The 23,353-nt window shown below is 40.3% G+C and overlaps 2 protein-coding genes across 3 annotated transcripts in view; one reads left to right on the top strand and one right to left on the bottom strand.

Moving 5' to 3' along the window:
* Positions 1-3,259: 3,259 nt before the first annotated feature.
* RAG2 (recombination activating 2) lies at positions 3,260-4,843 on the bottom strand (the record flags this gene model as incomplete). Its single annotated transcript, XM_080931461.1, has 1 exon — positions 3,260-4,843. The coding sequence occupies one exon, from the start codon at positions 4,841-4,843 to the stop codon at positions 3,260-3,262; it is 1,584 nt and encodes a 527-aa protein (XP_080787587.1).
* Positions 4,844-5,184: 341 nt separating this feature from the next.
* IFTAP (intraflagellar transport associated protein) overlaps positions 5,185-23,353 on the top strand; it is a 71,629-nt gene continuing 53,460 nt past the window's right edge. For both annotated transcript variants that reach the window (XM_080931720.1, XM_080931719.1), the window contains exon 1: positions 5,185-5,312. The gene's annotated coding sequence lies outside the window, so the exon portion shown is untranslated. The remainder of the gene's footprint in view (positions 5,313-23,353) is intronic.

The following is a 23,353-nucleotide window of genomic DNA, read 5'->3' as shown; positions in this document are numbered from 1 at the left end:
ACAGTAAAAGACTGGTAGCTGGGGCTGGGGAAACAGGTAGAAGCTTTGTCCTGTAGGACCCTGTGTACACCCCTTGTGTGCAAAAGGAAACCATGGAGGAGTTTGAGAACATGATGCAGTCTAAACCGCAATGGAGTGAGGCACAAGGGGGATGCTCTCCGAAACTATTAAGGTCAGGGGACTCTGTCCAGGTATGAGAAAGGTTATGTGTGTGCGCATAAAGGGCTGGAGGTAAGTTTAGCCACACTCTTACTTCAGTGGTACATTGTCTACAAACCAAGCTCACTCTCTCAGGCAATGGTACCCGAGTCTAGGTGGGAAGAGATGAGAGATGGTTGGTTATTAGTACTTAAGGGTCCCATCTTCTTAGGAAGTTGTTTATTTCTTTATTTACTCCCCTTTGGACTTAGAGAAATTTCCTTTCTCCTTTTATTGCTTTTTATTCTCTCCTGAAGAAGACAATGTATTTCTGACTTAAAGAAACAACTTCTGGGCTGGGGAGAAGCTGATTTGTTATAGTCAGGGTGGCAGAACCTGATCTTAATGTCAGTGCTGGGAAGCCAGCTAGTCTAACCTACTTAGTCAGTTCCAGGCCAGTGAGGGACTCTGTCATAAAACGATGGACGGCACCTGAAAATGACACCCATAGTTGTCTTGTGACCTCCACATGCACAAGCACACATTCACACACACTCATACACAGCTGTACACACTCATACAAGTGGACACACACAGAAGACCATGTGTGTGCACAGACAGACAGACAGACACACAAACCCTAATCTATCGAATGCCAAGTTCTGTGTATTTCTACACTGAGGTCGGGTCAAAAGTCTAGTGAATTGGTTCATCTCTATATCATTTTTCCATCTTTGCCCTTAACAAGTTCATATTTCTTGTTGTCTTAAATGAATTTGGTTATCCTTTGCAACACAGATTTCCCCCCTTTAAAGTGATCACTCTACATTTTGTAATCACTTCAAATGGCTTAGTCTGCAGGTCTTGTTATCTTTGCTACAGCAATTCTTCAGCAGAGGTGACATAAAATAGAATATCTGAAATATTTTGGTCCCATTTTGTAGTTTTGTGGGAATATTCCAGGTTAGAAAAGAGTGCATGGGCCGTCTTCTCTGCATAAATGGCTCAAGTACATACAGATGTGTTTTTTGTATCTTTCCTTCCCTGTCCTTGGCCCCTTCCTATGGTGAGATGACAAATTCTTCAGAGATGAATTTTATTTTGCAGGTTCTACAATTTTTAATGTGGATCTTAGAATTTCAAAAGTGTGTGTGTGTGTGTGTGTGTGTGTGCATGGTTATGTAGTTGTGGAAGCATGTGCACATCTGGGCATATGGATGTGGATGGAGGTCAGAGGCCAACTACAAATATTGTTTGTCCTTATCTGCCATTATTCTTTGTTTGTTTATTTTTATTTTCTGATAAAGGATGTTGCACAATGATGGGGACTCAAGTACAGACTGTGCTCAGGGAAGGAGGTGGTGGAATTAAAGAATCATGCCAAAGCCACAACGAGGGATTCCATGCTATTCCTATTGATTGCACGTTTCTTGATATCATTTCTGAACTCTTTTGAAAACAGTTTAGGACTTAGCATTAGAGACCCCCCAATGAGCTCAGTAGAACCCCCCAATCAGATCAATAGAGCCCCCAATGAGGTCAATAGAGCCCCCCAATGAGGTCAATAACCCAAACCACTGTCTGAGCTCACGTTCCTATTTCACTTCTCATTTAACATGATAATGCAATACTTTAGAGTTTCACACTATTGGGCCTTGAATGGGATATGACTATTTGTAGAAATGACAGTTGTCTTTAAGGAAGAAGAGGGACAACAGTTGAGCATTTTCAAAGGGGTGAACCATTGATTTTGAAGGAATTAAATGTGAGGCCCCAAAGTGAGTGAATCAGACAAAGGCATGTTTTTGGAATATGTTTTCACTGTTGAAGTACATGTAGGTAATTCAAGAAAATGTCCACAGTATTGGATTCAGGACTTTGGACATGGCATGTGACAATGCCACCAGTGCTCGGCTTTTATCAGCTTTTGTATTTGAGATAAAATGTAGCCTGTGACAGTATCTGTTGTAGAAATGTTTAATCCCAATCCAGAGTTTCTAACCCACTTTTGACCATATAGTTTCTAGATAAAAAATTCACATGACCTTCATATTTACAATAAGACTTCATTAGCTCTAGGGCTGGGCAGATATCCAACCTATATGCTATTAAAATCTATTCCAATTTAGAATCCCGAGTTATTACTTACCACATTTCATCTGGGCTGCTCTTAACTCCAATTGGAAAGCACTCAGCCACGTTTCTTGACTCCTGGCTCATGGCTTCTTTGTCCCCCTCCTTCACCTTTTCCCCTCCTTTCCTCATGGTCTTCTCCTCACCCAAGCCAGGGCACCATCAACTCCACCTATGGATCTTCTGCCTAGCTATTGGCTGTTGCCATCTTTATTCGCTCAATCACAAATAACTTGGGGGCAAGGTCACAGAGCATCACTTGGGTATATTGTGAACTCTCTTGTCTCTGGGGCAAGCAGATCTTGGTACCTGAACTTAGCATTATAATACATAACAAAAGATCATACCTCAACAAGCATCAAACTCACAAATTTCCTTCCTCCACTTCCTAATTGCTAGGATTACATGTATTTATCACCCTCACCATGCCTGGCTTGATATAGATTAGTGTTTTCTTCGTGGTGCTGAACTATATACATGTATATATATATATATATATATATACATATATATATATATATATGTATGTATATATATAATTCTATTCATGGATATAATTAAGAGGCCACCTTAAAATTTATAAACAAGCAGTAGTGTGGGATATAGTTGTTGGTTTCAACAGTTTAAATAAACTATAGGCTACTTATTATACAAAGCAACTTATTTTTTTGTGCATTAGTTTATTGGTATTTACTTACTATTCAACATGTATATTGTTACAAGATAATGCAAGAGTTCTATATTTTATCACTGCTATCTTTAATGAAAACTGTATAACATTTCTCATTTAAGAAATATCTAATATAAAATGTGAAAACTATGCATGTTAGAATAATTATACTTAACATTATGTCAAAACATTAGCACTTAGTTCATACAACCAAAATATAGCATAGCGACTTCAGTAAGCAAAAATCAAAATACCATTTATGATTTAAAACGTACATGTAGAAACCAATGCACCTGCATCTGAGGGGCTTTTGGTAAACTAATCAAACAACCTTCTAAGAAAGGATTTCTTGGCAGGAGTCAAAACTCTCCCAGAGCCTTTTTTGTGGAGGGATTTCATTGGAGGTTTTTGTAAGGGGAGGTTTCTTTTGGGAGTGTGCAAAGCTCTTGCTATCTGCACATGCTCTTTGCAGTAATACTTGTTGCTTCCTTCTGACAAGTGGATGAGTGTGCGTTCTTCGAGATCCATGCACTGGGCATGCACCCAGTGCCCATCCCCATGAGAACAATAGATCATGGCTGGTTTATTGAGCTCAGTTGAATAGAATGGAACCCAAGTATTGATGTCCACATCACAAGTAGGGCAACATGTTATCCAGTAGCCAGTTACGGACTCATCGTCCTCATCATCTTCATTGTAGGTGTCAAACTCATCGTCGCCATCAAAACTGGTTGCTTCAGCACTGAAACAAAATTCTTCTGAGTCTTCAAAGGGAGTGGAGTCCCCGGGATCTTCTGTTGATGTCTGACTGTTTGAGACAAGTTTCTGCTCCTCACTCACATCATCTTCAGAGCATCTCAACATATAGAAGTAGAATGCTTCTGACATAGCCTGCTTATTGTCTCCTGGTATGCCAAGGAACACAGTTCCATTTCCCATGTTGCTTCCAAACCATATTTTGCTATGCTTAATATCTGGGGTCCAGTCTGGGGTCTCCATCTCATTGATTTTAATTGTGTTGTCCCCTAGAGACACAATGCTGCAGACCATCCTTTTTTGATTTTCCAGCTGATAGCCACCAACAATAACAAATTCATCATTATTTGTTTGAGTGAGGATTGCACTGGAGACAGAGATTCCTCCTGGCAAGACAGTGCAAGTCACTGCTGGGGTACCCAGGGGAAGATCTACTCTTATTCTATACAAGTTGGCAGGGCGTGTGTTACTGGCAAGTGAATGTCCTCCCAAAATATAAATGGTATCATTTCTGGCAATAGAAACATGAAAAGAAAGTCCATCCTGAAGTTCTGGGAGAACATATGATGTAGCACATCCAAATTCAAAATCTACCAAGAAAACATGGGGTAGGCAATCGGCTACACTATTCCATTTTTCTGTGGTTCTCTGGGTAGAAGGCATGTATGACCGTCCTCCAAAGAGAACACCCATACATTTTCCTCGGCTATAGACCACGTCAATGGAATGGCCGTATCTGGCTTCAGGGACATCTCCTACTAAGTCTTTCTCTGTGCAACGGAAAGTAACTTTTTTGTTATTCTTGCAAGCGACAGACATGATATAAATCTTATCGGAAAGCTCATTGTTTGGTGTTTTCCCTCCGTGGATGATATATTGATGCTTGTCAGAGTCTATGCTGCCTTTGTACGAGCAAGTAGCTGGGTAACGAAGAGGTGGGAGGTAGCAGGAATCTTTAGAGAAAATTGCAGGCTTCAGTTTGAGATGATTTTGTTTTATATCAAAATGAAAGACTCCAGTTGGGCAGGATCTCTTAGGCCAGCCTTTTTGGCCAAAGAAGAAAACTTGACCATTGAAATTCATCAATGAGAAGCCTGGTTGAATTAAGGCTATGTTATGACCCACTGTTACCATCTGCAGGGACATTTTTTGATTGTGAGTAGATCTTTTATCTGAAAGAATTATAAGACGTAATAACTTAGGATATCTTTTCATATTGATAATTATGTTTAGATTTTCCTCATACAAAAGGCTTGTTTTTAAAGAAGTCATTTAACGTGCTTGTCATAGAACCGCAAGACACCTCCTCCCCCCATTAGGATAAGAAGAGCCACAGACACTACTTTTATCCTAGGCGCAAGGACCTATTTTAGTGGCGGACAGGCTTTGCTTTGATTTCTGGGAATTGTAGTCCTTCCTTCCTAGAGCGCTCTTGCTTTGAGAGTCCTAAGAACTACATTTCCCAGGAATCCATACTCTATGGGCTGAGCAGTTGGATAAATTGTCTTTGTTGCTTCAGGACAGAAACCTTGTAGGCTGTTTGACTGGATAAGGACTCCAAAAGTGCGAAGTGACTAGATGGGAGCCATGGTGACGGACAGCTAGGGAACAGTAGGTGAGAGTTCCTCCCTCTGTCGACATCGGGGCGCTGGAAGGCAAGAGTGTCAGGAGGAGCGCTGGCAAACCCGTGCCCAGAGATCGCTGCAGTGTTTCCTGAGACACTTAATAGGGTTACCCGGGAGGAGGAGGCACACTTGCTTCTGGCCCCAGTGTGGTTGCCTGGAAGCCTTAGTTTGAAGGGAATTTATAGTTGAGGTGTCTCTACTGACTCTGCACTGGATGTATAGAAGTGAGACTCAGAATCGCAGTCTGGGGACTCTCACCTGCAACAAGACGAGTCTCAGAATACTTAGCATGCAGGGCAGAAACAGCTTGAAATAGCTTTTTTTCTGCTTCTGTAGTTACTAACGGAAGTTAATAGTAATTAGGCGGTTGTTAGGGACACTTTAGAGCCCACGCCCTTCCAGCTCAGCAGCTTTCCTTCCTTTTTGTTTCGAGGATTCTTTCCAGGAAGCAGAGAAAGTTCCTGAACTAGCCTCCCCCCAAACTCCCCTAGGAAAATAGAATTACCCATTTCAGTTCACTTTTCAGCTCATGAACTGTGAGATTACTTTTGAGTAATTTTATATTGAAAACAAAGAGACCCCCCCCCCTTTCATATTGTACTGCACTTAGGAAGTAATCATCAGATAAAGTAAGCATGGTAAGTTATTGTTACCTACCTTAGAGAGGTATGGAGTGTACTTCCTGGTTCTGGATGTGAAGTACTCCTATTTTGGTACTAAATGCTGAAACAAAATAAAATGTGCTTTTTAAAGTAAGTTGTTTTAAAAAGCACCATAAAACAATGGTCAAGATTAGGACTCAGTGGCATCAGGCTAGATTCAAATACTGGCTGTCATGTAGCAGTTACCAAGTGGAAATGAGTGTGAGCAAGACTGTTGAACGAACTCTCCGTAACTTGATTTTCTTCCCTGTAAAATGAGGTAATCTTACCCACATGGATTGATGTCAGTTATGATTAGTAATTTACAACTTGTCAAGAACTGAGAACAGGCTGTGCACAGTCGATAGTAGGTATCACTATCCTCGAACTAACAGGTAGTAGTAACCTGTTAGGGTACAATTTTCTGCTGATAATGTTAGCATATGTGAGAGATGCTGGAGATGATTAGAAGGGACTAAAGGGTGTTGGGATTTGGTTAGTGGAGGTAGACAGGTAACCCCCTTTTTTTCTTAATTAGTTTTGACAGTCTTAATTAAATTTGACAGTTTCATACATGTATATAGTTCATTCTTATGATTCAACCCCCCCTCTTTTATCTTCCTCCTGTCCCTGCCAACCTTCCCTCTTTCCTAAAATTTTTTTTTCCCATTTCCACATTAATATCTTGTTTGGGTTTTGACTCACTGAGTTTAACCAGAAACACTTGTGTGGCCTTGGATTTGGAACTGTCCATAGGAGCTTGGAGTGCTCATGGACGGTGCACAGCTGAAGGCAGTCTCTCTCTCTGTCTGTCTCTCTGTCTCTGTCTCATCTCTCTGTCTGTCTGTCTGTCTGTCTGTCTGTCTCTATCTCTCTGTCTGTCTCTGTCTCTCTGTCTGTCTGTCTCTGTCTCTCTGTCTCTCTGTCTCTCTGTCTCTCTCTCTGTCTCTCTCTCTCTCTCTCTCTCTTTCTGTAGTCAGCAGTGCAGCAGAGTGGGGTAGGGCCTCATGAACTCCCCTCCAAGTGATGACTGCCCATTACAGGGCCAGTAATGTGTAAGCCCAGTCTAGGTATCTATAGCAACTGTTAGTTCATGATTGCAGTAGTTGGTAGTTGTGTCATATCTTAAAGATAGCATTTCAAAGCCTCTCTATCTTCAGGCTCTTAACATTCTTTCAGCTTCTTCCATTCTTTCAAGATACTCTCTGAGTAGTAGAGGGGGTGGTGTGAGCGATAAACTTTTGAACTAATAATAGTTGGATAAATGTATAAACCAAAGTTATGGGTGGTGACTCAGTGGAGACAACAAAAAAAGGGCTTTTTGTTCTTGTCACTGCATATCCCTCACTGTGTATGAAAGATCCAAAGCTGCTTCGTTTTATGAGTCTAAATCTGGGACACTACCACTTTGTGTCTGTGATCATCTTTGGCAACTTATTTTCTCTCTTTTACCTGTAAATTGGGATACTATTAATAGCTATTCATTGGATTGCTTGTGAAGTAAGCTAGCACATGCAAATTCTAAGGCACAATGACTGGTGCACAGAAATTAGTCAGCAGATGTTACTGGCCACTATATTTCTGTTCCCCCTGCAAATGTTCCTTGAACCATGTAATATCTGTGATCACTCTATCATATATGTTTTCTGACCTGAAGAACTTCTAGAATTTATGTGTCATTAATTGCTAAGCAATCTCTTGCAGCCAGAGAGTCCTCAAGATGTGATCCATTAAAATTCTTTCCTGGGCTAAGTCCCACGAGGAAGTGGTGCCTTAGAAGGGTTATTTTTGCAGCTATGAAGGCAAGCCTTCCACTTCCTCTGACTGTGGTTGTCTGTGGATCCAGCATCTTGTCTGTTTTTGAAATAACTTGGGAAAATGTTTAATATATTCCTGGGCTGTTTATATATGCATAAGAGAAGATCATCTATCAACTTGATATCATATATCAAATATAAGAATATTCTGCCCATAGATGCTAAAAGAAGAGTTGACCCCTAATCCAGTAAGTGAAAATCATGAGTCACCTAGGTGGTTACACTTTCCATGAAGAATGATTATTTTCAAGCATTTGCCCCATTTTGGGCAGAGGTGGCACTGAGTTTGAAGCTTCCTTATTTCAGATACCCACGAAAACTAATACAGAGTTATAGAACCAGCAACACAGGGGCAATGGATTCCAGATCCTAGGAGTTAATCCCTCCACCCCCCCCCCAAAAAAAACCCAGCTTACATTGTAGCCTGCTGTGTCATGTTAAAGTGGTCTTCGGGAGTTTGGATTATTATGGATTAAACAGAGGTATATTCTCGGACAGTGCATGGGGAAGACTATCCGTTTTTGTAATAAACTTGGAGTCCTATAAAGGGAGCTACAATGTCTCCCCTTGGAACAAAGACATGTGTTTGCCCATTTAAGTCTTAGGTGACCCATTTTAATCAGATGATTTGTGTAGTGAAATAATAGAAGCATTGGAGCTATTTTAGCATTGTTGACACATTGAGTTGTTGAAAGTTTGGTTTATGGGAAGGAATACATTTTCACTGGAGTTGAAGAGTATATCTTTTCCATGGTTTTAATAGAACCATATTAGTTACATGTAGGGTTTTAAAAATTGTTTAAAAATTATGTTAAATCTAAAATAACCCATTGAAGGTTTTTCTTTAAATAGACCAAAAAAAAAAAAAAAAAAAAAAAGACACTGCTTTTCAACTGAGGGAAATAGGGAAATTTCAAAGTCAACACCTTAAAGATGCTTCTTAAAAGGAAGGAATACAGGGCCAGCACCCTCAGTGCCGTGTCCTCAGCCCCGCGCTAGCGTTCCACAGCAGGACAGCTTTCACTTAACTCACTTTGAAGCAAGGGCATGGTTGAGTATCGGAAGGGAACTAATGGTGTGAGGTCTGGGTTCGTAGTTTCCTGTGTCTGAACTGACTTTCTCCCCAAAGACAAATACTATACTCTGAAGCACTCAGACTCACCGATCCGCATTGCTTATGTTTCCTGACTCCAGAATAGTAAGTGTCCCCATGTACTGCAGCTACATAGTACGGGAGCTAATCAGGTTTGAGGCACACATTATTTGATTTCTGCTGTCAACGAAAACAGGATTAGGTCTTTCATCCCACCCTGAGGGTCATTTGTATAGCAAGATTAATATCAGCACCTCAAAGGAATTAGTCATTGCAGTAGTTGGATACCAGAACCATACCTCCAAAATCTATGGCGTATCTTCCCCACCCAGATGCCTTACCCACTTGTAGCCAACATATTGCTTTAGTGTGGCATCAGCAGTCTCTTAAAGTTTATCAACATAGGCTCCTGTCTCTTAGCTTTTTTAGAAATGAAGGTATTGGACCTACCTGAAGGCCAGAGGGGCTGCTTATCCCTCTCTGAATCCTTGCTGCCAAGCCAGGAATTAAACTCGGCACTTGGGAAAGAGTCACCGACTGTTTAGTTGGACTGTGGCAAGCAGAAGGCTGAAGGGTAGAGTGTTTGTGTGCCTACAGATGTTCCAGTGAGCGCTGGGGGTAACTGGGGTAACTGACTGTGACCTCCTTCCCCTCCCCACACCTCTTTGATGGTTGAGGGAGACAGACATCCACCAGGGTGTTACCCTCAAGTTTAACCTTTTCATTACTGACAGATTGAAAATGTTAAGTCCTGAGAGGCCAGTCATTTGTAAAGACAAAGAAAGTATAATTGAAACTCAATTTATTAAAATTGAAAACAGGAAAACACAAAAAATGACTATCTTTAGCTTGATTTAAATGGATACCATTGTGAATCAAATGGGAAATGATCTGTTCTGAAGCAGAGATCAGAATGTCTCTTTTATGGGTTCCTTTAGTGCAGACTAAGAAGCCAGGGTCCTACTTATTGGATGACCTCTGTCTACTTTGTGGCTGTGTGTAACATTCAGTGTGATGTGTGTGGAAGTAGGGCTTACTTAGTCCTCAAGTGCATTATAGAAATGTCTGCCTTACATGATTGTTGGAGAAGGAGGGACCATGACAGCTTATGAACGGTCCTTGTCAGAGGCAGCATTGTAACCTTATATGCACTTGTTAGCAGAACCACCTTTACAATTCCAATAGTTTCGGGGGACTTCATTGAGTAGAGACATGTACAGAGGCACCTTTTCTACTTTGTCATTCAGTCAGCTTTCACAGAGCTTATCTGTCCGCAGATGGTGACTAGGGCTAGACAGATCTGGTAGGGTTTTTGCTTCTGTCGCTCATAGCAGAGTGGCCATCTTTTGAGCTTCAATTTTCTTATTTCTAAAATAAGAACCGTGTGTCTGGAAAGACCATATGTAGAAAAGAGGGTGTGCATAATAAATCTTGATTAAGAGGGTGAGTAATGTCATAGGCATATTTGTGTAAATTTTATATAAAATTTTATTTGAAAATGTTAGATCTGGTTTCAGTATTGACTTTCTTAAATGCATGTGCAGCTAAGTTCCTGTATTGATTCTTCTCATCTGAAAATGTTGATGCATCCTTCAACTTGTCTAGTTATTTGCATGATGATTTTTGTTTGTCTGGAAAAGGATATTTGGCTGTTCTCCTGTTAATACCATTGTGTGACAGTTGTGATGCCTGAAATCACAGCATGGTTGGCAACACTCATGAAGCTGATGTTCTAGATGGTTCTACAGTTCTTACAAGACAGATTCTATTTAATATTATGAAATGAAATAAATAGCTTATGTGGAGTGTTTTAGCTTTGAGATTGTAATAATATCATTAACCTTGCAATTTTCCTTATCTTGGAATGGGATATCATCTCTAGAGGTGACTGGGGTCTAGTATAGTAACCCTCCCAGAGCCATGGCTTCACTCTCCTTGTGTTTGTGTCTGTCATGTTAAAGCAGAATGGTGGTCATCTGGGGTCTACAGGTATTAAATGGAAAATTCCAGACATAAGCCGATGCTTTAAACTTTAAACTGTAGGGTGCCCTGAATAGCACAATGAAATCGTGTAGCTTTCTACGCATCCTGTGCGGGACATGAGTCATCCCTCTCGGAGTGTGTTCACACAGCATAAGGTATTCTCCTGCTTTCAGTCCGTAGCTTTCTTTGCTAACTGACCAAATGAGATGTCGCTATAGTGGTCTTGTTCACGTAGCCCTTGCTTTGTTCAATAGTGGCCCAAAGCAGACGGGTGGTGAAACTGGAAATTTGAATATGACAAAGATAAACTGTACTTCCTTTAAGCAAAGTATGAGGAAGTGTTATAAAAGAGAGTCAGAATGATCATATTTATATAGATTTTTAAAGTAGTGACAAGCTAGTTCTATTTTATTGTGTGTGGGTTTTGTTTTTGTTTTTTCGCTCTTATAAGAGTGCCTAACGTATAAGTTAAACTGTATTGTAAGTTTAGGTAGGAAAAGAGTCAGTGTAGGGCCTGATATACCTGCAGTTTCAGACATCCATCAGAGGTTTTGGAACAGACCATTTGCATTAGGGGATCTAGGGACTTTAATCCATGTTCATCCGTGTAGGGGGTTAGGGAAAAAGACCGAACAAACCTGGCAAACCTAGGCCTTGCACATAAGCAGCATATGTTATAGTAGAGCGAAGCAGCGCTGGCTTTACATTTACGTGTGTGTGTGTGTGTGTGTGTGTGTGTGTGTGTGTGTGTGTGCCCCAGGGATTGAACTCAGGTTGTCAGGCTTGTCAGCAAATGCCTTTCCCTGCGAGGCTGTTTTACCAGTCCAAGGCAGCCCCTTTTGATTGCCAGGTAAAACACTTTATGTACTTCTCACATCCAACTTTCCATCCAAGTTCTTAGATGCCCATCAGGGAATCATAGTTAAAGGCTTTTTACTTAGCCCATTGTAAAACCTTGAGGCAGAATCAGATTCCAAGTCTTACTGGTATATATTGATTTATCCCCCTTTAAATCAAAAAGGAGAGGAGAACTAAAGAATACAAGTCAATTTAATTACAGAATTAAAATAGCTTTATTTCATGGGAGAGATAAAAAACTTCGTAATAGGATAGACTGACATTGTAATTGAACAATAAAGAAAGCATAAGTGGAAAAATAAAGCCGGAAGACAGCTTCAAGCCCAGTTGTGAAACTACTTAAGGACAGACAGTTAACTAACTTTCTAACAGTAGCACTTGTGCGGGCTGGGGGGAATGTGTGGTGAGTTGGGGAAGGCAGAGGAGGAGCACCAGTTTGTGAACTCCCAACTTTGCTCCCTTTAAGCCCGTCCACCTTTGTTCTCCAAGCGGAGGAACAGCTTCATGATAGCTTAGGAACAAGGCCAGCGGCATCTTCCCATAACACGGATAGGCGAGGCTCCTACGACTCAGGTAGTGAGGAGCTAATGCTTAGGAGGAGGAAGGGGGGTGACTTGTCAGGCGAATTGAGAATTGGAGCCACGGCTGAAACTGACAAAAGAGAAAAGAGGAAGGAAACGGAAGTAGAAAAGGATGTGATCTACAGTTGGGGTGACAGGCTGTCAAGAGCAGAGCATGTCAGATGATTTGTCACTTTTTATTTAAGGCAACTAAGTAAAGCCTCCTGTGCAGGGGACTTGGTATTTTCCTCTAAACGTTCCCTACTCTCTGACTCAATATGAGATTGTTGCTTTAAAATAAAGTAGTAAGAAGATGTCAGAAAAACTTTAGAGAAAAAGTTTAGAGTGTTTGTGATCCTTTCTAGATAGAGACCATGTTGGCAAAGAAAGTTTGTATGTCTGCACAAGTGTGCTCAGTTGTGTACGTGGAGGCAACACTGCAAAGGGAAGCAATGCGTTCTGTCTCAAAGCCCTTTCTTATTCCACAGTCATAGGCGGCTAGAATTAAAAATAGCTGGGATGCATGTCTCAAAAATCTCATTTCTTTGAAGAGAATGCCAAGTGAAAAGGTCAATTTTATTTGCAAGTTCTGGCATTTTGAAACACTTAGGAATGTATTCCTGCAGGTCATGTTGACTTTGTTCCTTGGTCTTCACCTGCTCCTGACCAGCTGTGTGGGTTTTGCTTAAAGCTGATATTCTGGTATTGTAAACGTGCTGTGGATTGTGTGGGTGGCAGGCTGTCTGCAGAGAGAGGGGACAGTTTTAAACGGTGCCTCTGTCAGATTGCAGTGAGTGTTAACAGGGCCTGGCGAACCATGCAGAGTGGGATTGTATTCCAGCTGATTGATACACGTCTTAAGACTGAAACAGTGTAGAGTTTTGGAGCTCTAAAGTTGTCAGATACCTCTGGATTGGAAGCTTTATCAGGGACGGTGAGAAAAAGGTTCACAGAAGCACCCCGTTATCTTTTGTTAAGTCACTAATACAGCTGATGGCATTTCTGAGGCTTAGAAGTCAGCTCTGACCATGATTGCTAAGTGTGCGAACTTTTCTTGGTAAATGGAGTGTCTAGAGGTCACGAGTGTGCCTGCAGGAGGTTAGCCAAAAGTAAGGGCAGGGTGTCTATCTGTGATTCCACATAGCTGTGCCTTAAAGACAAATTGAAGAAGGTTGGTAGTAAGAAGGCAGCCCTCCTGATTTCAGGAACAGTTTCTGCAGGTGTAGTTAATCAGCTTTGTAGGTGGGGAGAGGAAATGTAAATGCTTAATCATGTGGCCTTTTCTTTGTTTTGTGTTATTAATAAATGTAATTGAAAATACTTTATATTTAGTTGGACTGCCTCAGGTTCTTAACACTGAGGTTTCTGGGCTGACTTCATTTTCCTCCCAAAGAAAAACATATTTTGGGGAGATAAAAGTGATTCCATGAGATCTGCTGATGAGCAGAAAGGCTTAATGAATGGTAACATTGTGATAGTTTTTCCTGCCACAAAGTGTCCCTGCAGGGACAAAGCCGTCAGCATGCCAGAGCCCCATGTCCTCAGGAAACGTCCTAGAGCTCCTTTCCCATTGGCTTTAGTTGCCTTGCCCTTCTCTGCTCTTCTTTCTGCATTTCTAAATTTTTTATTTTAAAGTGATCACAGGATATTTTTGAATGACCATAGATGGCTGCAGAGAAGTGGGCAGAGAAGTGTGTCCTTGGTGTAGCCTTCTGCAAAGTTAACATCTTGCATATCTAATATAATATTTGGAAGACTGATATTGGTGTGAACCACAAAATGTATTTGGATTTCATTGGTTGTGTGCACATCCGTTTGCCTTACTTGTTCTCAGCCATCTCCTGTCATTTTTCGTGACTACCATCACATAGTGGTATTCAGATCTACGCCCCAAAACTTAGGACAATATTTGCCCTTGCTCTCTCCTACACCCCTACCCTAATCATTAGTGTGTTCTCCATTTCTAAAATTATATGTTTTACACATGTCACAAATGGAAGCACTCATATATCCCCTGTAATCTTGGCTTCTTTTGCCCAGCAAGTTTCCTTTGAAATCTAAGCAGATGAGTCAACAAGTTGATTAGTTGTATTCCTTGGTGTGCATGCACCATAGCTTGCTTAACCTTTCACCAGTTAAAGCATATTTGAGTAGCTTCCAGCGTTTGGTTGTTAAGAATAAGGCTGCACTGAACACTAGTGTACAAGTGTGTGCATGAAAATACTTTTGTGTTTTCTGTTAGCTATAATACCAACCATCTTCGAGGTTTTCATTTGCCGTTGTGTATTTCCTTTGTTGGAATGTCTATGTACGTTCCTTGTCTGTTGAAGTTGGTGTAATGCTGAATTTCACGAGGGATTTGTGCATTGTAGATGCTGCTCTTTTGTTGACTCTGTGGTTTGTTAATATTTTTTTTCCAGCTTTTGTTTGTATCTTGGTAAGTCTTTGCTGAAGAGAACTTTATTTCTAGTAAAGTTAGTCAGACTTTTCTCTTGAGAATCATACTTTTTGGTTCAGGTTTAAGAAGTACTCGGCCTAGTCATATGGCCTGAAGATTTTCTATTTTTCCTGTTTTCTTTACAACATATACTATTTTGTCTTGGTTTGTTATTCTTATTTCTTCCTTCATTTTTTAGCATTCTTTCACTCAATTTCATGTTACTGTAATTTAAAAATCATCATGAACTGCTTCTTTATAGCCATTCTTGTTAGCTAAATGGGCTCTTGTATAGAATAGGGAAGGACCCAGGTGTGTGTTTGTTGAAGCTGCTGTTGTGATATCTGCTGTCATGTGAAGTTCTTTCTCAGCCTACACTTTTAAAATGGTGTGCAGTCTTCTAGTGGTAGAGCTCTTTTCTTCCTCTTTTCCGTGAAATGTTAAGTTAGTCAAGGAAAGTGGGTATGGTTAAGACATACCTACTTCTAAGACCGGGCTCTGGAAGACAGTGCACCTCTCTTTAGAAACTGTGGTCAACAGTAATCCCAAAGCCTCTCCTACCTCCCCCAAATGCTTCCTTTAATACTCATTGCAGAGGGTTGCACCTAGGGGCTATGGGTCCAGATGCTTACATTCCCAGATGTGGGTGTTAATGAAGCCTTCTCTGGCTTTCATGTGTCCAAAGGCATGTCTCTAGAAGTTTGCAACTTGAAGTGTGGTGTATCCTTTGATGCTGGAATTGTCTACTTTTATCTCCTTCTGATGAAAGAATGGTAGAGGGCCGCAGGTTCTTTTCTATTCTATAAACCGTGTTTTGTTTTATATTTCTTCTCTTCTTTGTTGTCTTTTTATTTTCCTGGGTGTATTTACAGGTCTATAGATGTATAGGTCCATAGATTGATGTATGTACTCATCCCCTATGTGTATTGGATTTGAATGGGCTGGGTTGTAGTTGGAGGCATGATCTCACACATCCAACATTGGTTCTGGTTTTGTTTTGTTTTATTCCTCCTGGGAGTCAATCATACATCAGTCAAGAAGAATTCCATGTGGAAGTAGCTTTCAGCTCTGTGGTTAGAAGACAGCCAATCGCTTTCACTCCTGTTCAGTTTTCTGGTCTGAATGCATCATCTCGTTTCATTTTAATAAGAAGTTGAGATTATAACTTTAGATTATAATTACACCACTTCTCCCTTTTCTTTCCTCCCTGTAAACCTGCTCCTATGCCCCCTGTCCACTCTCCCTCAAATTCATGGCTTCTCTTTTTAAATCACTAGTTCCATTCTTTTCTATTTTGTTCCTGCTTGTTTCTTTGTCTTCACGATCATAAGCATCTCTCGATCGTTTACAACATGAGAACCGTTCATGACAGCCCATCAGTGGCACCAGCTGACAAACCCCCATGTGAACTTGCCCATGTTTGTTCATGTTCATTCTTCTGTACTACACAAACCCCAGAATTCTTAATAACAACACACTAAAACAAAACCAAAAAAAATTAATAAAAATGTATATGTATGACTCCTTTTGTAGGTATGTGTATGTGATTTCAGTTCCCAGAGACCAGAGGAGAGTATTGGTTCCCCTGGGATTGGAGTTACAGGTAGTTGTGAGCCGCCTCATATATGGGAAATGAACTCAGATCCTCTGGAAGAGCAGTAAGTGCTCTTGGCTGTTGAGCAACCTCTCTAGCCCCGAGAATCTGAATTTCTTCCTCTGTTCTTGGTATGGGGTAAAGGACACTGGAAACTTAGAGAGAAAGTCCAGAGTTGCTGCAGGTCAGCCAGGGAGGCTTCCTCTTCCCCTGGTCTCTTCTACGTTAGGAACCAGTCATCGTAATGTGATTCCAGTCCAGTCCAGTCTCTTGGAGGCTAGACTGCCTATGCAAACATGAAAGGCCAGCCACCCTATAAAGTACCAAGTTTGTTTTCTTCAGCAAAGTAAATTACATTGCTGGTGTGTTCTCTCCTTCAGTGGTCCTTACTTCCCGGACCTGTAACACACAGGTGGGCTCTGAGAAACCTGGTCCAGCTCCTCAGACATTGATTATTCTTTTCAAGTTGCAGTGGGACACATGGCAGGTTTAAAAACAAAACAGTTTGCAGTCGTACGACTCTTTGTGTAGTTAAGGGATCAGGCAGTGCAGTGAGAAAAAAAAGAGTTCATAGGGGTGCGCATATAACGTTTACAGCTCTCATCTGAGACACTTGGTTTTGTTTGCCTGAGTTCATTACTCAAGGGGTTGAAGATCGACACCGAGGTGTGCTCAGTCGGTGGTGATTTTTCATTGTAGTGTACATTGCAGTGCACAATGAGACTGCCTGTATGATTGTTGGCTTTCATACTTGATGGTACACAGCAGGACTTCTGGGAGGTGGTAGGTTTTTCCAGTTTCTAACCACTTGGTTTCCAAGTGACACTAGTATTTGACTTAGTGCTTTAGTATTAGTACTAGAAGAGAGCACTTAGTATTTTGTTTCCTTGTCAAGGCTCACATGGTACAAGTGTTGCTTATGATTTACCTGTAGCTGTTTATCTGCCTTTACTTACCATTATGTCCTATGCGTTTCATGTTGTGCTCAAACCAAGCCTCCCACCCCCTCCAAAAAAAATCTCGACTGTTCTAGGCAAGCCTCTTTTTCTATTTTTTCCTTTAGAAAGACACTTTATGATAAAAGCACACTAGCAAGTGGGTGGTAAATGAAAAGCATGCTTCCGTCTAGAAAACCACCGGCATTTGCATAAACCACCAGACTGTCTGGTGAAGGGTGATCTGCTTTGTCAGTCTCTGGAGACCTTTACCATTAGGTTCCTAATGCTTTTCTGGGTAAATAAAGGTCTACATGGGATGTGGGTACTCCATAGATTCTTCAGCTTCGACTGTTTGTGAAAGTCTTTAAAAAGCCAATGAATACCTAGATTGACACACACAGAAACCAAATGAGAGGCCTCAAAGGATTTTTGCCTCTGAGCTGTGTATAGCCTGTTTATTATTTGTCTTTGGTAAGACTGAGCTATATTGAGAGTAAATATTCAAAGTATACCAATTAGAGCTTTGGAAAGGAGCCCTAAGGGAATGTCTATGACTATTGTTATTATTATTTTTTTAACCTATGAGAGGACATTTGCAGCAGCAGGATAACCTGTCCATTCTGACCCACTGAGTAGACGACTGAGCGCTTTGAGGAAGAGACTGTTGCTTTTATGCTGTTCTCCAGTTCTGGAAGATTCTTGTGTTTTCACATATGTCCTACTGATAGTGAAATAGGAAAAGGAGTCACTGACAAGGTTTCTCGTGTGGTTTTTTTCCGGTGTTCATTCTCTATATTACTGTTTTCATTGGGTCCCCTAGCATCATGTTTCATGTGGGATGGGGGTGCACAAGGTAGTATCTTGTAGGTAGCATCGGTGCATTCAAAGTCAGAGTGGTCTCAGTCAAGGGGATTGGTTCTCCGTCATATTCTTCCTCATAATCACCAGGAAGGCTGTTTCCCAAGGCGGACATTCATTTCATCTCTGGGGCCATCTTGTGAGCTTCACCTAGCTTCATTGCTCCATGAAACCCATGGGGTCACCTGTGTTTCGGGATATTTTCGATTTTAGAGAGTAGGTAGTACACATGGCATGCGCTGTCCTGACCTCCAGGTGGGCTGCACCTCATATGCAAACCCATTAAGGGACATGCGGACACTCACGCTGGGTAGAAGAAAGAGCTGCAGTGCTCCTCAGTCAGTCAGCTCAGGTCAGGTTTATCAGTAAACGAGTTTGAACAGCATAAGGAAACACTCAACCCCCACTTAACATTTGATATTTAGAACTGTGGTTTAGGAAACAAGGCTGAGCTATCATAGTGCCCTTTTGTAGACGAGAGGAAACGGAGGTTCAAAGATGTCAAGAAGCTTTCCAGAATGCAGCATACAAGGAGAAGAGCTGGGCTGTGACTGCGTAGCTATTGGAAACAACAGACTAAGTTTCTACTTCTAGATCCTTAGAATATCGTGGATCTTGTTGTGTTAAAAAAGCCTATTCTTTAGCTCAAATTAAATCTGTTTATAAGGAATAGCATATACTTTCCTATTTTTATAAAAATGTTTATCATCACGAACATTATAGGGAAAGAGTTACAAAACTTATGGGTTGTCCCTGTATAGTAAGGGAATTTGTTGTTGGGCAGTCTGTAGTCCAACAGTGGTGGGCAGCAGCTGTGAATGGAAGTCCAAGGATGTAGCAGATGCTCAGTCCCACAAGACAAGCAGGCTAAGAGAGCAAGCCTCCCTTCTTCCAATGTCCATAGGTCTCCAACAGGTGTGTCCCAGATCAAAGGTGTGTGCCACCAAACCAGGATCTGGGACTTGCTCTGTCCTAGATGACCTTGAGCTCAGAGATCTCCTTGCCTCAGTGTCCTAAGATTCATAGCCTCTACGACTCAAGATCAGAATCAAAGGTGGGCCTCCCAATTCTGGATTGTGGTTCATTTCAGATACAATCAAGCTGACAACCAGGAATAGCCACTACAATAGTTAAAAACATTGTTAATGCTTTTTTCATTACATTTTCCTGTGTGGTTTGTGTTTTAAAAAGATGACTTGCTTCTATAGTAGAAATATATTTAAAAAAGAAAGTGGGTGAAAAAAGTTAATAGGTAACAGATTTTTATCCTCTTTTTTTATTTCAATGGTTTAAAATATTCATTCAACTATATTTACTGCTTACATAAACTGGCAGTTTAACGGTCAGCTGAGGGAGTCAGGGTCTGTAACAGCTATACTCATATTTAGGATACTTTTGTATTTGTGAAGCTCAGGAATCATTCCCCTTCATCAGCCTTACTTTCTGTATTTAAGGAAAAGAAATGGATTTTTACATAGAAGCACATTCTATCTTGTTTTCATCTTTCAAATGCCTGATAAAATGGGTAATTTTCTTATTTGTTCAGTTTTCTCAGACACCCTCAGTTTTATAATTGTCCCCTTGTGTAGACATCTATAAAGATGCGCCAGCACTCAGCATGTTGCAGTCTTTTGTAAAATTGAACAACTTTATTTTAAAAAACAAAGATAAGTATACAGATTTTAAAAGCATTTTTGCATAAAAATATATGAATACATTTTTTTCAGTACTTGATTTTTTTAAAGGTTTGATAGTATACATTAAAATCTTACTAGTTACAATGAGCATAAACTACATGTAAAACAAGATGTAACCTGGAAATAGTCAAAGTTTTCTTGGTGTGTAAAGATTAAGTATAATGGTTTTTCATTTTCATTCTTTTTTGGCCTTTGTTTTTCTTGAAGTTCATGTAGTCTGTGAGTTGTTTCTGGGGTGTTCAGAGCTTTCTGGTGTTAGTATCCAACTATCAGTAACTGCATATTATGTCTGTTCTTTTGTGACTGGGTTACCTCACTCAGGATGATAATCTCTAGATGCATCCATTTTCTTAAGACTTTCATAAAGTCATTGTTTCTGATAGCTGAGTAGTACTCCATTGTGTAAATATACCACAATTTTTGTATCCATTCATCTACGGAAGGACATCTGGGTTCTTTTCAGCTTCTGGCTATTCTAAATAGGGCTGCTTGTGTAAATATACCACAATTTTTGTATCCATTCATCTACTGAAGGACATCTGGGTTCTTTCCAGCTTCTGGCTATTCTAAATAGGGCTGCTATGAACATTGTGGTGCATGTGTCTTTGTTGTATGTTGAAGCTTCTCTGGGGTATATGCCCAGAAGTAGAATAACTGGGTCTTCAGGTAATATTATGTCGAATTTTCTGAGGAACTGCCAGACTGATTTCCAGAGTAGTTGAACCAGTTTACAACCCCACCAACAGTGGAGGAGTGTTCCTCTTTCTCTGCATCCTTGCCAGCATCTGCTGTCATCTGAATTTTTGATCTAAGCCATTCTGACTAGTGTGAGGTGGAACCTCAGGGTTGTTTTGATTTGCATTTCCCTGATGGCTAAGGATGTTGAGCACTTCCTTAGATGCTTCTCAGCCATTTGATATTCCTCAATTGAGAACTTTTTATTTAGCTTTGCACCCCATTTTTTCATAGGGTTGTTTGAGTCTCTGGTGTCTAGCTTCTTAAGATCTTTGTATACCTTGGATATTAGGCCTCTATCAGATGTGGGGTTGGTAAAGATCTTTTTCCAAACTGTTGGCTGCCGTTTTGTTTTCTTGACAGTGTCCTTACCCTTACAGAAATTTTGCAATCTCATTAAGTTCCATTTGTTGATATTTGACCTTAGAGCAGGAGCCATTGGTGTTTTGTTCAGGAAAATTCCTCCTTTGCCTATGTGTTCTAAGGTTTTCCCCACTTTCTCTTCTAATAGTTTCAGTGTACCTTGTTTAGTGTGAAGATCTTTGATTGACTTGCACTTGAGCTTTGTACAAGGAGATAAGAAAGGGTCTATTTTCATTCTTCTGCATGTTGAGTGCCAGTTGGACCAACACCATTTGTTGAAGAGGCTGTCCTTTTTCCAATGAATGGTTACAGCTCATTTGTCAAAAATCAGGTGACCATATATGTGAGGGCTCATTTCTGGATCTTCTATTCTATTCCATTAATTCAAGTGCCTATCTCTGTACCAGTACCATGCAGTTTTTAGCACAATTGCCTTGTAATATAGCTTGAGGTCAGAGAAAAAATTCCCGCAGATGTTTTCTTGTTGATGAGGACAGATTTTGCTATTCTAGGTCTTTTGTTATTCCAGATGAAACTTTACATTGCTCTTTCCAACTCTATGAATAATTGGGTTGGAATGTTGATGGGGATTGCATTGATTCTGTAGATTGCTTTTGGTAAGATGGCCATTTTTACAATGTTGATCCTTCCAATCCATGAGCATGGGAGATCTTTCAATTTTCTGAGATCTTCCTCAATTTCCTTCTTTAGATATTTAAAGTTCTTGTCATACAGGTCCTTCACTTGCTTAGTTAGAGTCACATCAAGGTATTTCATATTGTTTGTGACTATTGTGAAGGGTATCTTTTCCCTAATTTCTTTCTCTACATGTTTGCCGTTTGAGTAGAGGAAGGCTACTGATTTATTTGAATTTATTTTATATCCAGCCACTTTGCTGAACTTGTTTATCAGTTGTAGAAGTTCTCTGTTGGAACTTTTGGGGTCACTTCAGTACACTATCATGTCATCTGCAAACAGTGATGTTTTTACTTTATTTGTATCCCTTTGATTTCCTTTTTCTGTCCAATTGCTCCTGCCAGGACTTCCAGTACTATGTTGAATAGGTAGGGAGAGAGTGGGCAGCATTGTCGAGTCCCTGATTTTAGTGGAATTGCTTCAAGTTTCCCACTGTTAATTTTGATGTTGGCTGTTGGTTTGCTGTATATTGCTTTTATTATGTTTAGGTATGGACCTTGGATTCCTGTTCTTTCCAAGACTTTTAACATGAAGTGGTGTTGAATTTTGTCAAATGCTTTCTCAGCATTAAGTGAGATGACCATGTGGTTTTTTTTTTTTTTCTTAAGTTTGTTATTATGGTGGATTACGTTGATGGATATCCGTATATTAAACTATCCCTGAAACCCTGGGATAAAGCCTACTTGATCATGGTGAAGGATTATTTTGATGTATTCTTGGATTCGGTTTGCAAGGATTTTGTTGAGTATTTTTGCATCAATGTTTATAAGTGAAATTGGTCTGAAGTTCTCTTTCCTTGTAGGGTCTTTGTGTGGATTAGGAACAAGGGTTATTGTGGCCTCAAAAAATGTGTTAGGTAGTTTTCCATCAGATTCTATTTTGTGGCATAGTTTGGAGACTATTGGCATTAGGTCCTCTATAAATGTCTGATAAAATTCTGCACAGAACCCACCTGGACCTGGGCTTTTTTGGTTGGGAGGCTTTTGATGACTGCTTCTATTTCTTTAGGTGCTATGGGATTATTTAGATGGTTTACCTGGTCCTGGTTTAACTTTAGGATCTGGTATCTGTCTAGGAATTCATCCATTTCCTCCAAATTTTCAAGCTTTGTTCAGTATAGGCTTTTGTAGTAGGATGTGATGATTTCTTGAATTTCCTCAGTTTTAGTTGTTATGTCTCCACTTTCCTTTCTGATTTTGTTAATTTGGATACTCTCTCTTTGCCCTCTAGTTAGTCTGGCTAAGGGTTTATCAATCCTGTTAATTTTCTCAAAGAACCAGCTCTTGGTTTTGTTGATTCTTTGAATGGTTCTTTTTGTTTCTATTTTTCTATTTCAGCTCTGAGTTTGATTATTTCTTGCCATCTACTCCTCTTGGGTGTATCTGCTTCCTTTTTTTTCTAGAACTTTCAACTGTGCTGTCAAGTTGCTGATGTATGCTCTCTCCAGTTTCTTTTTGGAAGCACTCAGAGCTATGAGTTTTCCTCTCAGTACTGCTTTCATTGCATCCCATAGGTTTGGGTATGTTGTGTTTTTGTTTTCGTTGAATTCTAGGAAATCCTTAATTTCTTTCTTTATTTCTTCTTTGACCCTGCTATCGTTTAACAGAGCATTGTTTAGTTTCCATGTGCATATGGCCTTTTTTGTTGTCTTTGTTGTTGTTAAAGACCAGCCATAGACCATGGTGATCTGAGAGGATGCATGGGAGTATTTCAATCTTCTTATATTGATTGAGGTTCGTTCTGTGTACAATTATGTCCTCA

This window comes from Micromys minutus, assembly GCF_963924665.1.
Source record: "Micromys minutus genome assembly, chromosome: 17".
Classification (NCBI taxonomy): Eukaryota; Metazoa; Chordata; class Mammalia; order Rodentia; family Muridae; genus Micromys; species Micromys minutus.
The sequence above is the reverse complement of the archived record's forward strand: the minus strand, read 5'-3'. Positions and strand labels throughout refer to the sequence as shown.